At 35.2% G+C, this 15,066-nt stretch overlaps 1 protein-coding gene across 6 annotated transcripts in view; it reads left to right on the plus strand.

The window, feature by feature from the left end:
* Window positions 1-15,066, plus strand: part of LOC143245188 (transcriptional activator protein Pur-alpha-like) — a 68,994-nt gene that overhangs the window by 12,205 nt on the left and 41,723 nt on the right. Inside the window, exon 2 of one of the 6 annotated variants that reach the window (XM_076491234.1) lies at window positions 8,811-8,852. The exons of 4 other annotated variants lie outside the window; for them this stretch is intronic. In XM_076491234.1, the coding sequence (XP_076347349.1) occupies window positions 8,838-8,852 (15 nt within the window). In that variant the 5' untranslated portion in view covers window positions 8,811-8,837. Of the gene's footprint in view, window positions 1-8,810; window positions 8,853-15,066 lie in introns of those variants that run through there. One more of the 6 variants, XM_076491230.1, reaches the window with a different exon arrangement.

Genomic DNA, 15,066 nt, shown 5'->3' on the forward strand with positions numbered 1-15,066 from the left:
TGAGTTTAGAGATGACCAATTTGACGTCTTCTCTTCATTAGATTGAAGGTGTTTGGAACACCGACCCAAGATATAATACTTTATTTTTTCACCGTCTATACGCTATTCCTTTGCTTGTTATTACAACCAACGACACAATGTAGATTATGACAGCTGCGTTATTTCCCTCTTTACGATAGCATGGTCAGTATTACAGCTGAAATACTTGGGTTGAAATGAATTAGATGTGTAGACCTCTGGTGGGCTAGCAGTAAATTCGTTGACTTATAACACTAAAAATCACATTCAACTACACACTAAACCCGATTCCTCATATTCTGAAGCTTATGAGTCTAAATTATCCGGATGTTCTATATTTCAACCACCATTTTTACTTTTGCAGTTAATTACATTTGAAACCGTCAGAGTAACACCAATTTTCGTTCGTTTTCAAAGGGTTTCACTAAATCTGGCAACACAACTCACGATTGTTTGTTTGTAATTAAGCACAAAAATAAACAGGGGACTATCTAGCTCTGCATTTTATAACTCCGAAGACATACCGCTGTGCCACTGGGGGACACTTCTAACGAAATAGGGAAAAATCACACAATTTAGCATCACTGGTTTTCAGTCCATGCTTTGTACTATATATTAATATGAATAATTAAGCGCCCTCTGTTTCAGTAAAGATAGTGCTCGAGGACTTAAATGGTAAAGAAAAAAACAACAAACACACACATAATCGCATCAAGTCTCCGCTGTAATAGTTTACCAATTAAAACCATAGACATTTAAATATTACCCAGTCATATTTGTTTGTTTGTTTTGGAATTTCGCACAAAGCTACTCGAGGGCTATCTGCACTAGCCGTCCCTAATTTAGCAGTATAAGACTAGAGGGAAGGCAGCTAGTCATCACCACCCACCGCCAACTCTTGGGCTACTCTTTTACCAACGAATAGTGGGATTGATCGTAACATTATAACGCCCCCACGGCTGAAAGAACGAGGATGTTTGGCGCGACGCGGGCGCGAACCAGCGACCCTCAGATTACGCGTCGCACGCCTTAACACGCTTGGCCATGCCGGGCCCATTTACCCAATCATATTGAGATATTGTTGTTTAAAAAATGAATATTGAAGAATATATTCGATTTAGAGAAAAAAGAAGCAGACAAATGCTGTCAAATCTGTATTGGACAACAAAGATACTTTTATATTCTAGTCAACAGAGTATGGGAAAACAAAAATATATTCTTGTTCTCCGTCGTGCGTTGAGGCTATTTGTTCCGGTTTGACGCTTTTTCACACTGGAATCAATGAGGCGTTAATGTAGCGATCGGGGCGGAATATAACAACTGAATTAATCAAGTTAGCTCTATATACTGTTTTTATTTTCTGGTTCGCCTAATTCAGGGTCTGTCTGTTTGATGAGGCATTTATCGTCTAGGAGTATGCTCCTTCCTTATTTAAATCCTAAAAGGAAAAATACATAATATATAAAATATATAATATATAAAATGTATAATATATATATAATATATAAAATGTATAATATATAAAATATATAATATATAAAATGTATAATATATAAAATAGATATTACATAAAATATATAATATATAAAATGTATAATATATAAACTATATAATATATAAAATAGATATTATATAAAATATATAACATATAAAATGTATAATATATAATATAATGAAGAGAAAATCTACTTATATGTGAAAATAAATTTTAAACGACTTTGTTGACCGTGATATTTTATACACTAATAAATGACAAACAAGTTTTTGTTTAATTTTACTATACTCGCCCCTCTTAGAGGCACAACGGAATGTCTCTGGTACTGCTAGAAACCGGGTTTTAATGCCCGGTGGGCAGATCACAGATAACCCTTTCTTTAGCTTTGTAATAAGTAACAAACAACAACAATGTATTATACTTAATAGAACGTTTAGGCTGTCTTTCTTTTCTGTATAGTCTAGTGACGTTCGTTTACAGGTGGTAGAAGTCTGTAGAGGCGACAACTGATCACGGCTGTTTTCAAGTCCTTTTTCTTGTTTTACAATTTAAAGCTGCAATATATGTTATCCAATAATAGATAAACCTCTAGTCATGTCTGTTTATCCGGTATCTCTTCTGTTGTAAGCCATTAACCCTAAAGGTCTCTGTAAATACACATATTTGTGTTGTCTTTGAGAATGATCTATTATATCTCACATTACAAGATCCTAAATCCCATTCTTTACATTCTACAACTGATTAACTCTAAATTTTCCAACTGAAACGTTTCAGCTGCCCCTTCTCCTGCAGGTCATTACACTTAGAACTGTCAACAGTTACACCAGGTTTCGTTCACTTTGAAACAGTCTCACTACAACTGACAAATTATGGAAAAGCATGATTTATCCTATGATTTATTCATGATCACTTATATTTTAAGGATTGTAACTCCATGGAGCCTCAACACTAAGTTCCAGTCACCACCGTTCTCCTTGTTTCTTGTCAGTCATGGGATTGATTGTCTGCAATTACACCATTTTCTCGTCCGTTATGAAGGTTCTACTATATCTGATAAACAAACCTCTCAACCACACTTTGTATCTGTTAACTTATATTTCGAGATTTGATATTTTAAGTTTTTATATGAGATGTGTTAAATATAGATACAACTGAATCTTACTGTGTGCTCCCAGTAATGGGTTTTACAGCATAACTAAAATTGTTTTCATTTAAATCACAAGAGAAACATATTTCCCATTGTTTGAAGAGTAATAATTCTCACACTAGAGGTCGCTATAAATATTTTGTTCTGTCTGTTTATGTTTTTAAAATGTATACTTCAAGTTAAGAACTGCTCTTTTTATAATAAGCGGTAAAGGCCAACAGATATATCAGCTAAAATATTAAAAACTTGTAATATTTTCGAAAGTATATATTGCAATTATAAGTTACATTACGACCAAATTTTTCAAAAATTGTTTTTAACCATGCAAGTAGTGGAAGTCATTTCTTTCTTCCATTTGGTTTTCAGACAAATATATTCCATCTTTTGTACGGCAGTCCTAGCTGCAACTTTATTCATGAGGTTAGAGAAAAAACAAAATGGATATTAGAAATTCCAGTAGCCGTTTATCTTAATTCAACACAATAATTTACTCGTTGGTAATAGCGACAACTTACGGTAGCTTAAATTTCAACGATAATGAAACATTAGCGTATAGGTTTACCATAAAATTGTTAAAGGTAAGCCCAAAAACTTTACGCTTTCGAATAATAACACTACTCTTCTTGAGAAACAGATATGCCAATATCTTCCAACGTTAATTATCAGATCCTTCAATTTCTTCATGTTAAAGCTTTATTAGAGTAATTAATACATTGTTAATAAAGTAAATGTAAGGTTTCTCATGTTTAGGCTAACAACGTTTACAATGTAGCAAAAGTGTTTAAAATCATCTTTACAGTTACTTGGAATTTCTGTAACTGAAGAACGTTTTGCTTGCTACACAATATAACATCTGCGCTCCGTCCACCAGAGCGAATCGAACCTCAAATTTGGGAGTGTAAGTACTCACTTATAATTACACGCTAAAATAATAGTACTTGTTGTACTTTATCTCCAATCATATGTTAAAGCCTTCTTGAGTTAATGTTTTTAAGTTACCAAACTTCTCTCAGGTTTTATATTTCTAGTCTTTACTTAACAAAAAATTCATACTGAGAAAAAACGTGTGTCATTAATGAACATAAAATGATGTTTGCTGCATCAGAATCACTTTTATCTTGCTACTTTTCATTCGTGCAATGCGTTGCTTAAAGTGTGAAGTACCACCAAAAATATTATTTGTATTGTACAGAAAATTAGGAACTGATAAAAGTTTAAATGTTCGAGTCCTTTAATTTCTGATTAATTGAAATCTTTAGTTCTACATTTGATCGGAATTATAGGCACTCACAGTACTCGTTGGTCGTTTGTGTATAATTGTTGTTTATGTAAAGATGAATTGTTCTGTTACAGTGTTATTTTCCAAAGCTGTTGATGGCGTCGATTATACATTACATTGTTACACTTTCATTTACCGATGCTCAAGTAACTGGTCCAATCGATGTAACTGGCTAATCACTTTGCCCCTGGAAGTGAGCTTTTTGTTACAACTACGAGCTGAGATCTCTCAGTACGGATGGTGCCTTCAACTGACGTTTCTTTGAAAAGGTTCATTATTTATTACAGTAGTTTTCGAAAAAAAATATCGCATTTCGCGATAATAAAAACACAAAAGGCACGAAAGTTAAGTCTGTGTGCGATGAAAATGGCCAAAAACCTGTTGTACGCCTGAAATAGTGAGGAAATATAAACAGCTTGTGGAAAGAAGTAATCCAAGATTACACAGGTCACTTTTAGTTAATCCTATAATCTCTCATTTAATCTTACACAGGATTAATAAAAATGAAAAAAACGACCACATCTTCCAAAGATCATAGTCATAAGTCCGATCATACAAAGCTATAGATTATGATTCTAACATATGATTTAAGAGACCACAAACAAGGTTTTATTATCGTCTTGTAGAAATAAAGTTTCATTTATAGTACACAGCATACCAAGATATTTATGGCTGTTACGTTTTACAGTTAGTATTAAACAGCTGGCGACTTCACAAAAATGCCAAAGTGAATTCTGTTCACCATCAGGCCAACGTTCTCACACCATTTTGGTTGAAGAACATATAATATTTATACAAAATAAATGCTATTTAGGTATGACTCTGTCATGACAACTTATCCATTTTAGCATCACAGTTCTTCCTCTAAAGAAAGTTCTTGCTATACCATCCGAAGAAATATCAATCATATTACCAGATGCATTTTCCACTAGGTTGCTCAAATATACCATCAGAAGGCATCTTCGGAGGACTATTGTTACACTCTGAAAAACACTAAAGTAGAGTACAACAACACTTGAGTTTACTGTCCATCAAAAGACGTCCTGCAGTTGAAACTGTACTGGAAAACAAAATCTCGTAATCAGAACCATCAGCCAGGAGAATGTCATCAGTGAAAAAATAGCGAAAAGATGGAGACAGTTATCCAAAATGGCAGTAAGATGGAGGTAACTATCCTTGCATCCTTAACATAGGTCATGAACAAACTTATAGTTTAGCCTTATTTGAATACAAAAACGTCATAACTACAAAGCATTCAGACCATATCGATCAAGTGTTACAAGATGTTTTTCATTAGACACCCTTCAGTATAGCAATAAACAGCATGCCACTCTATACAGAATCATCATTTATGCTGTAACTACGTAAGATGAATGACATTTATTTCATTGCAATATATTAACTTATTTCATTGTAACCTTTTCAATTCATATTATTAATGTTTTAAGATTGTCACATGTAACAATGGAAATTTACAACCACTGGAATAAAATTCACATTGTTGAGAAACAAGATACAATATTTTTTTTCCATGAATAACGTTTCAAATGTTTGGTTGTTTTGTGTGCATGAGATATATCTAAGAAATGTTTCAAAATAAAAGAAAATTGATGTAATTGTAAATAATCCCAAGTTAATAACAAAAGAGAGATGATGGTTAGAAGGTGATGTCATGAAAGGTTATTTAAAATCGTAAGTCTTAAAATATGAATAGTCAAATTTTGGATTTGTTTTTGAGATATATTAGATTCCTTTTGAATGTAACCGAACATTGTTTTAAATGTAATCAGTCTTACATGTGATAAGACGAAAGAAGACAAGTGATGGTTAAAACATTTTACCAGGTATATCCGTGGCCATGAGGATGAAGATATAAAATATCAGACGAAAAGAACCATTAATTCAAATGTTTGTCAGATGTAGCATAGAACTCTTTGAAAATGAACGAAAACTGTTGTAACTGTAAACATCCCATGGATTTTTAACACACTGCAAAATGAGGGGCGGTGTCTATACAATGACGTCTTGGAGAGTTATTAGAAGTCACAAAGCTCAAAATATAGAGAAGCAGATTTAATGTCCGACTGAACGTTTTTATTACGATAGAACTCTTTCATAATGGACGAAAATTAGTGTGATCCTTGAAATTCGGAAATGTGACAAGGTGCAACTCAGCTTAAATACAACATCGGTGTCATTTGGAATCATAAAATATAAAGCATGACACTTAGAGTGTGGTTGAACTGGTAGAGGGTTGTTATGTGGTATTTAACATATTCCTTTCTAGGTGAACAAAAATAGGTCTCTAGTTGTATAGTATTCTACCGCAACGATTTACAATACATGTCGAGTAACTTATTTGGAATTTGTATTTCTCAGTTATTGGATTACGTACATTATGGCTCTAAATTGTGAAACGTAGCTAAAATAGGGTTTATTTCACGGGATCCCAATCAATCTGTAATACTACACTTGAGTTGCTGCGCAATATCTGTTTGTTTGTTTTGAATTTCGCGCAAAGCTACACCATGACTATCTGCACTAGCCGTCCCTAATTAAGCAGTGTAAGAGTAGAGGGAAGACAGCTAGTCATCACCACCCACCGCTAACGCTTGGGCTACTCTTTTACCAACGAATAGTGGGATTGACTGTCATATTTATAACGCTCCCACGGCTGAAAGGGCGCGCATGTTTGGTGCGACCGGGATTCGAACCCGCGACCCTCGGATTACGAGTCGAACACCTTAACACACTTGGCCATGCCAGGCCTGCACAATATTTATCAAGGTAGTTCTAAACAGATCCTGCATACCCAACTTGTCATTTGAATACAGACATAACTTCTTGAGTTTGACCGTGGAGCTCGTGATGTGCTGATGAAATTTTGTCATGTGACCACTTCAAATCACTTTTCGCAGCCCCAACGCTAAAAGAGTACAAGAAAAGCCTTCTTTTAAGCCAATAAAAATTTCAGATCAACCTAAAAAAAATCGGGTTTGGTTGTTGTTCTTTCAACGAAACTGTTCCCTACTGGCTTGTGAGGAACCTGTTAAAATATGTTTGTTAATACACCAAGCGTCCGAGAGAGAGATTATTTCATAGTTTGGCTTGTTTTGAATTTCGCGCAAAGCTACACGATGGCTATCTGCTCTAGATGTCACTAATTTTGCAGTGTAACACGAGAAGGAAGGCAGCTAGTTATCACCACCTACTGCCAACTCTTGGGCTACTCTTTTACCACGAACGGTGGGATTTACCATCACATTATAACGACCCCCACGGCTGAAAAGCCAAGCATGTTTGGTGTGACGGGGATTCGAACCTGCGACCCTCAGATTACGAGTCGACTACTTTAACCTTCTGGCCATGGCGGTTCCTATTTCATTGTCAAGGAACTTATTTTGTTTGTTGTTAAGCGCAAAACTACACAATAGACTATTTATGAACCGCCAGCATCAGATATCGAAACCCAATTTTAACGTTATAAGTCTTCGGACTTACCGCTGACGTTACAGAAATTGAAAAGCCTCTCCCACCGGAAGTATGTTCATCATTCCTTATTCAAGTAGACCTGGCATGGCCAGGTCAGTTAAGGTGTTCGACTCGTAATCTGAGGGTCGCGGGCTCGAATCCCCGTCGCACCAAAATATGCTCGCCCTTTCAGCCGTGGGAGCGTTATAATGTGACCTTCAATCCCAGTATTTATTGGTAAAAGAGTAGCCCAAGAGTTGGCGGTGGGTGGTGATGAGTAGCTGCCTTCCCTCTATTCTTACACTGCTAACTTAGGGACAGCTAGCGCAGATAGCCCTCGTATAGTTTTGCTCGAAATTCCAAAACAAACAAATAAACAATTACTACTGTAGCTGCTTTCAAAATGTTCCTGTCTGCTCATCCAACTGCTAACTATCGTGATGCTTCAACCTTTTTTACCAAATTGCAGATGTAATCATTTGTATCTCATTTAAAATTAAGCATAAAAAAGCTGATATGGGAAACATAAAAGATGACAATTAGTTAATTAATAGTGCTGAGAAGAGGGCTTTATTGATATATACTGAATTTACTTCTGGTACTAGATATTTATCAATGAACAAACAATAACTTGTGTCCAAAAATATCTCCAAAACTACTATCTTTGTGGATTTCTGAGCTGAACTTTTAATCTTCAACAAATTTTAGTATAAGACCCACCTTAGTTCCTGAGGAACATGTTAAAAGTAACCGCGACACTAAAAGGGTTTGCAGTAGTTCAAGTCCTTCGCTTGAATTTTATTTATCCTGTAATTTTCACGCGCCGCATTTAAGCTACGCTTTCTAGGAGGTCTTATGGGTTAGGTCAGTAAAGCATGGTCCATTTGAAAACATTTTACGCAGTCAGACAAACACACGTACGTAGACCTAGCTTTATTTATTACAACAGCAGGTACGTAACTTTACTTAAAGAAAACTACACGTAAAATAAACAATAAAGTATAGTAATGGTATTTACAATATTGTACGAAGTATGAAGCAATTATGAGTGTTTAGTGTAAGACACAAATACTAAGAATTATAGCAGTTTATAAAACAAGCCGAAGTTGGCCCGACATGGCCAAGCGTGTTAAGGCGTGCGACTCGTAATCGTTCGCATCTAGGTTGCACCAAACACTCTCGCCCTTTCAGTCGTGGGGGCGTTATAAGTTACAATCAATCCCACTATTCGTTGGTAAAATAGTAGCCCAAGAGTTGGCTGTGGGTGGTGATGACTAGCTGCCTTCCCTCTAGTCTTACATTGATAAATTAGGGACGGCTAGCGAATATAGCCCTCGTGTAGCTTAGCGCGAAATTCAAATTAGTTTCGTTGATCATATTATTGTTACGTTTTGTTTTAGTGATAACAATGTACAACCTTTCGTAGAATGACAGCCGTGAATGTAAGTTACTTTTTTCTTATCAGACATCACTATTATAAATTAATCTAGATTAAGTAATTCTAATTAATGCGTTTTTGACGAACCAATGCCACAAACTAAGCACTAAACGGAAACATTGAACGATGTCAAGTCTAGTATTGTACTCAGATAAAGTTAACAACTTCCAGATAAGTTATATCGTGTAATATATCGGTTGTTATTATGATTTTATTTGGATGAAAATTAATTTTTGAATTACGTAGGCAATTCGGATTGAGAACAAAATCTAGTTGTGTAAACGAACAAAAACTTACAGACGATGGTAACCGCGAAAACATACTGACTGTTACAGTAACAATAAGCCCGTGACTGAGGTTAACAACTAAGGAGCAAACTCACTGTTGAATATTATGATAGCTAGTTTTTGGGTTATTTTTACCACTAAAGTTTGTTTCTAAGGAAGTTGCTTTTGCCTTTTGTTTTGTTAATGAAAACATGAAGTGGTAAGTTTATTTTAAATATTATATATATATATATATATTGAAATTTATTTACATATACAGTAAGATTATTCGAGCATTGTTTTAGCTTTCTAATAACTGCTCTTAAAATAAAAAAAGGGGGAAGCCAGATGTCGCCATAATAAAATGGAAACAAATATTATTACAGGTTGAGCATTATGAGTTCATTGACTTACCATTGAACTAATGGAGTTGAGAGAGTGGGGGCTTTGAGATGATAGACACTTTAACGTGTTTCATGTATTGTATTTGAAACATCGCATGTTTTTTGTCAGCGAAATAAATCAGCAAACGTAGGCGGGAATATACAAGTACAACCATATTTTCAACTGCTTGACACTGGATGACTTTGTGCACGTACTTTGTTATTTTGACTCGATTTTCGTCACTTGTTTTGCGCCGTCCTTTCCTCACACTTTTTAAACAATTAAACAGCTTATTAACTGCTATTTCTTGCAGGAATTAAAATATTAGCTCAAAATAATCGATTATAATTATGCTGATTGTAAAACTGGTTTTTTATGAGACCATGCGCTGAGTGAACCTGTGATAGAACTTTAGACGTCAAAGCTGGCGAACCAAATTTAAAGCCATTTAATATCATAAAATATTCCACACATTTCAATTGATGATAACTTGTGAAAGTGACTGTTAATCTCTTAGTATTGAATTCTGGGTAGTAGGGTGCTGCTGATTGGCTGCTTTTCCTGGGGTCGGTAATTCAAAAGTACTGACTGTGGCATATAAATTTTATCCTTGTTAAAACGCATTGTATGGGACAGTAACTTTTACATGTCAAAATAATTTTAAGTTATGTACTATAAGATTACTAAATTCACAGAAAAAAAAAAAAAGGACAAAGTCTCACCGGACAGCCTTACGTCATGATTACTGACTCTCACTTTAAATCAAACTAACTTTTGATGTTGAATTCCTATTAATATAGATTTTTACAAAAATTTGGCGTTACCTTGATAAAGCATAAGGTGCTTACTTTGTGAGAAAATATAACTATAAGACTTGAATGTGGTATCAATTGAAGTGAACCACCAAAATGTCTCTAATTTTTATGGATATTCAATAAGTGTTTGAATGATGTTTCAACTATAAACAATTGTTTAAAGTTTTCTTTACATGAATTGAATCGTTATATTTTTTTGTTTTGTGTTAATTTTTTTGTCTTTATGTCTTTTGTGTTTTCCAATAATGTTTTTGAAAATTTCTAGTCTCTTGTATTCGACCGAAAAATCTCTGAAAATTGTTTTATTGAAATAGAATCATTTCTTTTCAATGGGGTGTTAATTTTATGCAACAAAACACCGAATTTTTTGCAACAATGTGTAAGTTCTCATCTTAAAAATACAAGCTATAATTAGCAAATTACCTACCTAATTAGATTTTCGCTTTGAAACAAATCTAAAATTACAAATAAACGAGGCCCGGCATGGCCAGGTGGGTTAAGGCGTTCGATACGTAGTCTGAGGGTCACGGGTTCGAATCCCCGTAGCGCCAAACAAACTCGCCCTTTCAGTCATGGGGGCGTTATAATGTGACTATCAGTCCCACTATTCGTTGGTAAAAGAGTCGCCCAAGAGTTTGCGGTGGGTGGTGATGACTAGCTGCTATATTAGGGATGGCTAGCACAGACAGCCCTCGTGTAGCTTTGTGCGAAATTCAAAAACAAATAAGCAAACACTCAAGATGTCTTCAAAAATAGTAATAAACAATAAATAAAAACGTAGATTATACATAAAATATTTGACTGAGACATGGTTTGTATTCCTTTAAAAAATCACTCAATTCCTACCTAAACTGAGAAATAGTTTAACACAATAATATTCAAGACACTGTTACGCACAAGAGAATCCCACTATTAAAAAAGGTGAAGTAATTTTCCATGAACAAACAAACTCTTAGACTTTAAAAGTGTTTTGCAAACTTGTTCTCCTGTGGGTCAGCGGAAAATGTACGGACTTTCAATGCGAAAATGACACTCGATTTCTTGTAGTAGACAAAGCGCCAATACCTCCTTGTGTAGGTTTTCACTGAAATAAAAATTTTGACAAGCCTCTAACCAGATTGTCTTGTCAGCATACATCACTTGCCAAGCAACAAAATCAAAACTTATAACTGTGGTAATGCCGATCTAACTTGACTTTAAAATGTCATAAGTCCAGTCTTGGATCGATGAATAATAAATGATCATGTTATGGCCGGCGCTTGGGTGATGCTGGGATGGGCTGTGCAACTCCAAATACTTGATCCCTGTTTACTGATAAGCTATAAACCCATTACTTATTGGTTTCGATTTGCACTCTAAGAATAGACAAGATTTAAAGTTAACTCAGTAGGCTTAACTTCTTAATTACTTATTGTTCCCTTTTCTAAGAAGTTTTTGACACTCGTTTCACTGTGTTAATGTAGACCCTTTTTTGTTTAGTAGTTAAAATATTTTGGTATCTCATTTTTGTGAAATAAGATGAATCACTTCCAGTAAATTTAAAGTAAATCAGGACTATGATGATTCTTCGTGTTATCTCAGATACAAATAACTGGTTATTTAGCCTTATCAACTCTGGTAGAAGTGACTTCAAATAACATTATCTTCACTGTGGATTATGGTCATTACGATTAGCCAATCAAAATGCTTCAATCAGTATTATATACTTAAAATCACGAATCAACTATTTATAAGGTTCCTTCTAGATGAGTCCGGTATGGACAGGTGGTTAAGGCACTCGACTCGTAATCCGAAGGTCGTGGGTTCGATCTCCGTCACATCAAACATGTTCGCCCTTTCAGCTGTAGGGACGTCATAATGTTACGGTCAATCCCGCTATTCGTTTGTAAAAGAGTAGCCCAAGAGTTTGCGGTGGGTGCTGATGAATAGCTGCTTTCCCTTTGGCCATACACTGCTAAATTAAGGACCTCTAGCGCAGATAGTCCTCGTGTAAATTTGCGCGAAATTCAAAACAAACGAAGAAATTCTTCTAGAGATATTTATCGTGTATGTGAGTAATATGCCACTGTCGGGCCTAAACTTAGGTTTTGCATCACAATTTGCTGATGATGTAGCAGTCTGGAAACGTGGTCCCACTTCTTCAATAGCAGCAACAAACCTGCAACCAGTCCTGAAGAATACTTCCAGAAATATAGAATAAAAATACATATTCCGTAAAACCAAGTAATACTATTCACCAAATTAAATAAACCGAATAAAGATCCACCAACGTTATACATGAACGGATCATTTTTACAGACTGCTACTTCGGTTACATTTTTAGGATTAACTTAAGATACCAAATTAACGTGGATACAGCATACTAACAATATCCTGATTAGAATCTGGAAAAGAACAAATTATGCAAGAAGCCTATCGGGTAAAAATCAAGGCACATCACCTGATAATATAATAAAAATCTACAAAACATACATCAGACCTATAATAGAATACCCTTGTCCACCCTGGATAAACAACACAAAAACAAGTATACAAACTACAAAAAAATACAAAATTCAATCATAACTTCAGCCTATAAAGTACCACGCAGTACTTCATCCACATTCATATACAAGTATGCAAACATAGAAACAATATCTGATAGACTCTTACATAATACACTAAATTATTAGAATGAAAATTGGCAAAAAACGATTTATTGTGTGATCTCAACAGATACTATGTACATGATGAACATAATCCTAAGTACCTCTCTCCTATGAATATATATTTAAGAAATATAAAACAAGCTGGTCACCATGCACGAAACGGTTAAAACTAATATAATATTCATAGCATTATTTTCCTTTTTCTTTATTTCTCTCTTTTTTCGTTAAATATATATAAATATATTTAACAAATAAATAAATAAAAATAATAATGAAAAAGTATAAAAGAAGAAAATAAAAACAAAAACATAAATTAATAAAAAGGGCAACTCAAGACAATATATGGACATTGCTCTGAAAAGGGCCGGAGTACTGAGGTAACTCTGGCCCTAAAGCACCACAACTACAGCATAGTAGTAGCCGACCTGGAAGTTAGGGATGGAGGTTTTGTGCACCTGACCCTCCTGGGTATCTAAAATTTAACATACCCAAATAGCAAGCGAGATATAATCACTGGCCAGGACATGAAATACACACGTTATCTGGTGCTTTGGCTTCCCTAGCCTGGCAGTCTGCGCGTAGGTGGGAAAGCCCACGGAACATGGGGTGCATTTCTTGGTTATGTTTTGCATAGATTTATGAAGTCATGTCGATGTGCTGAAATCGACCCATATGCAGTCACAAGTTACGTGACTGTGGGTATTCACTGAAGGCATTAGTAGAATCGGTTTCCAGTATATCGTTTAGTAAGTGCAGTCATTTGGCGGTTACCACGCGTCTCGAAAAACAATTCTACGAGACTGAAATGTGGTCAGTTAGCAGGTCACATCCGTTCAAGCAATATCTAAGGAATTTGTCGATGAATTTAGTATAACCAAGAAAAGTGTTCTCATTAACTATACTGAACCCAGGGTAAAAATATCGTTTATGACATCAAAGAAGGCTGTAGCATGTGATATTCTGGCATTACAGGCCTCATTCAATAGGATATAGAACTTGCTATGTATTATCATTACTTATTCTCCTCAGACCACGCTTCACTTCCTCCACAGGGTCAGGTTCATTTATGAAATTAGGATTAGACTTGGTTTCAGATTCTCTCCAAATGATTATACACCTGCTATCTGTCTACCAGGAAAAGTGAAAATCATTCTTTGAAAACAAAACATTAAATTATTCCACTGGTTGTTGCTATCCTCGTCATGTTCTTGGCACTAACATAAATAAGTTGGTTGTGTTCTCGTGAGCAAAGTACACCTTAATGGTTTGGTGGTATGCAGCTAAGCCTTGTGAAGTATTTAAGAGACTTAAAACACATAACCTACTTTTATGGTGAACCAGAATCGACAGTAGCAGTCGTTTGCTTCTGGTGTGGATGATGGTTGTACAAAGTGTTGATGGTATAGACATTTAGCCAATTTACAAGACATGCTTCGATTAGCCAGCTTAAACTTAACTGATCGTTTTCTGTATCAACGAAAATCTACATCTTGTATTTGAGGTCTAGCCATGTTTCGCTAATAATATGGAAACTCTAATTTATCTCATACTTATCACTGAATCTAGATTACCTAAGACTGTTATACAGCATGCAAAATAAATAACAAATCACCTTAGCTGATCATTATATAACTAAACTGAATGAAAAATGAATTGAGCGGTGTGATTGATGTTATCTCATAAACTGATTTTGTCTTGTCACAGTTACAACGTTACCAATTACAATTACATTTTTAATTGTTTTGAAAATCTTCAGTCCATAAACAAATAAGTTAAAAACACTATTATAATACTCTCATTACATACTAATTGGGCCTGGCATGGGTCGGTGGTTCAGGCACTCCACTTGTAGTCCGAGTGTCTCGGGCTCGAATCCCGGTCAAACTAAACATGCTCGCCCTTTCATCGTGAGGGCGTTATAATGTGACGATCAATTCCACTATTCGTTGGTAAAAGAGTAGCTCAGGAGGGTGGTGATGACTAGCTGACTTCCCTCTAGTCTTAAACTGCTAAATTAAGAACGGCTAGCGCAGATAGCCCTGCTTTGTGCGATTTTCAAAAACAAACAAATTAATTTGTTATGTCTGCCCATTTTTAACTTTCTA

Source organism: Tachypleus tridentatus, chromosome 2, assembly GCF_004210375.1.
Source record: "Tachypleus tridentatus isolate NWPU-2018 chromosome 2, ASM421037v1, whole genome shotgun sequence".
Taxonomy (NCBI): domain Eukaryota; kingdom Metazoa; phylum Arthropoda; class Merostomata; order Xiphosura; family Limulidae; genus Tachypleus; species Tachypleus tridentatus.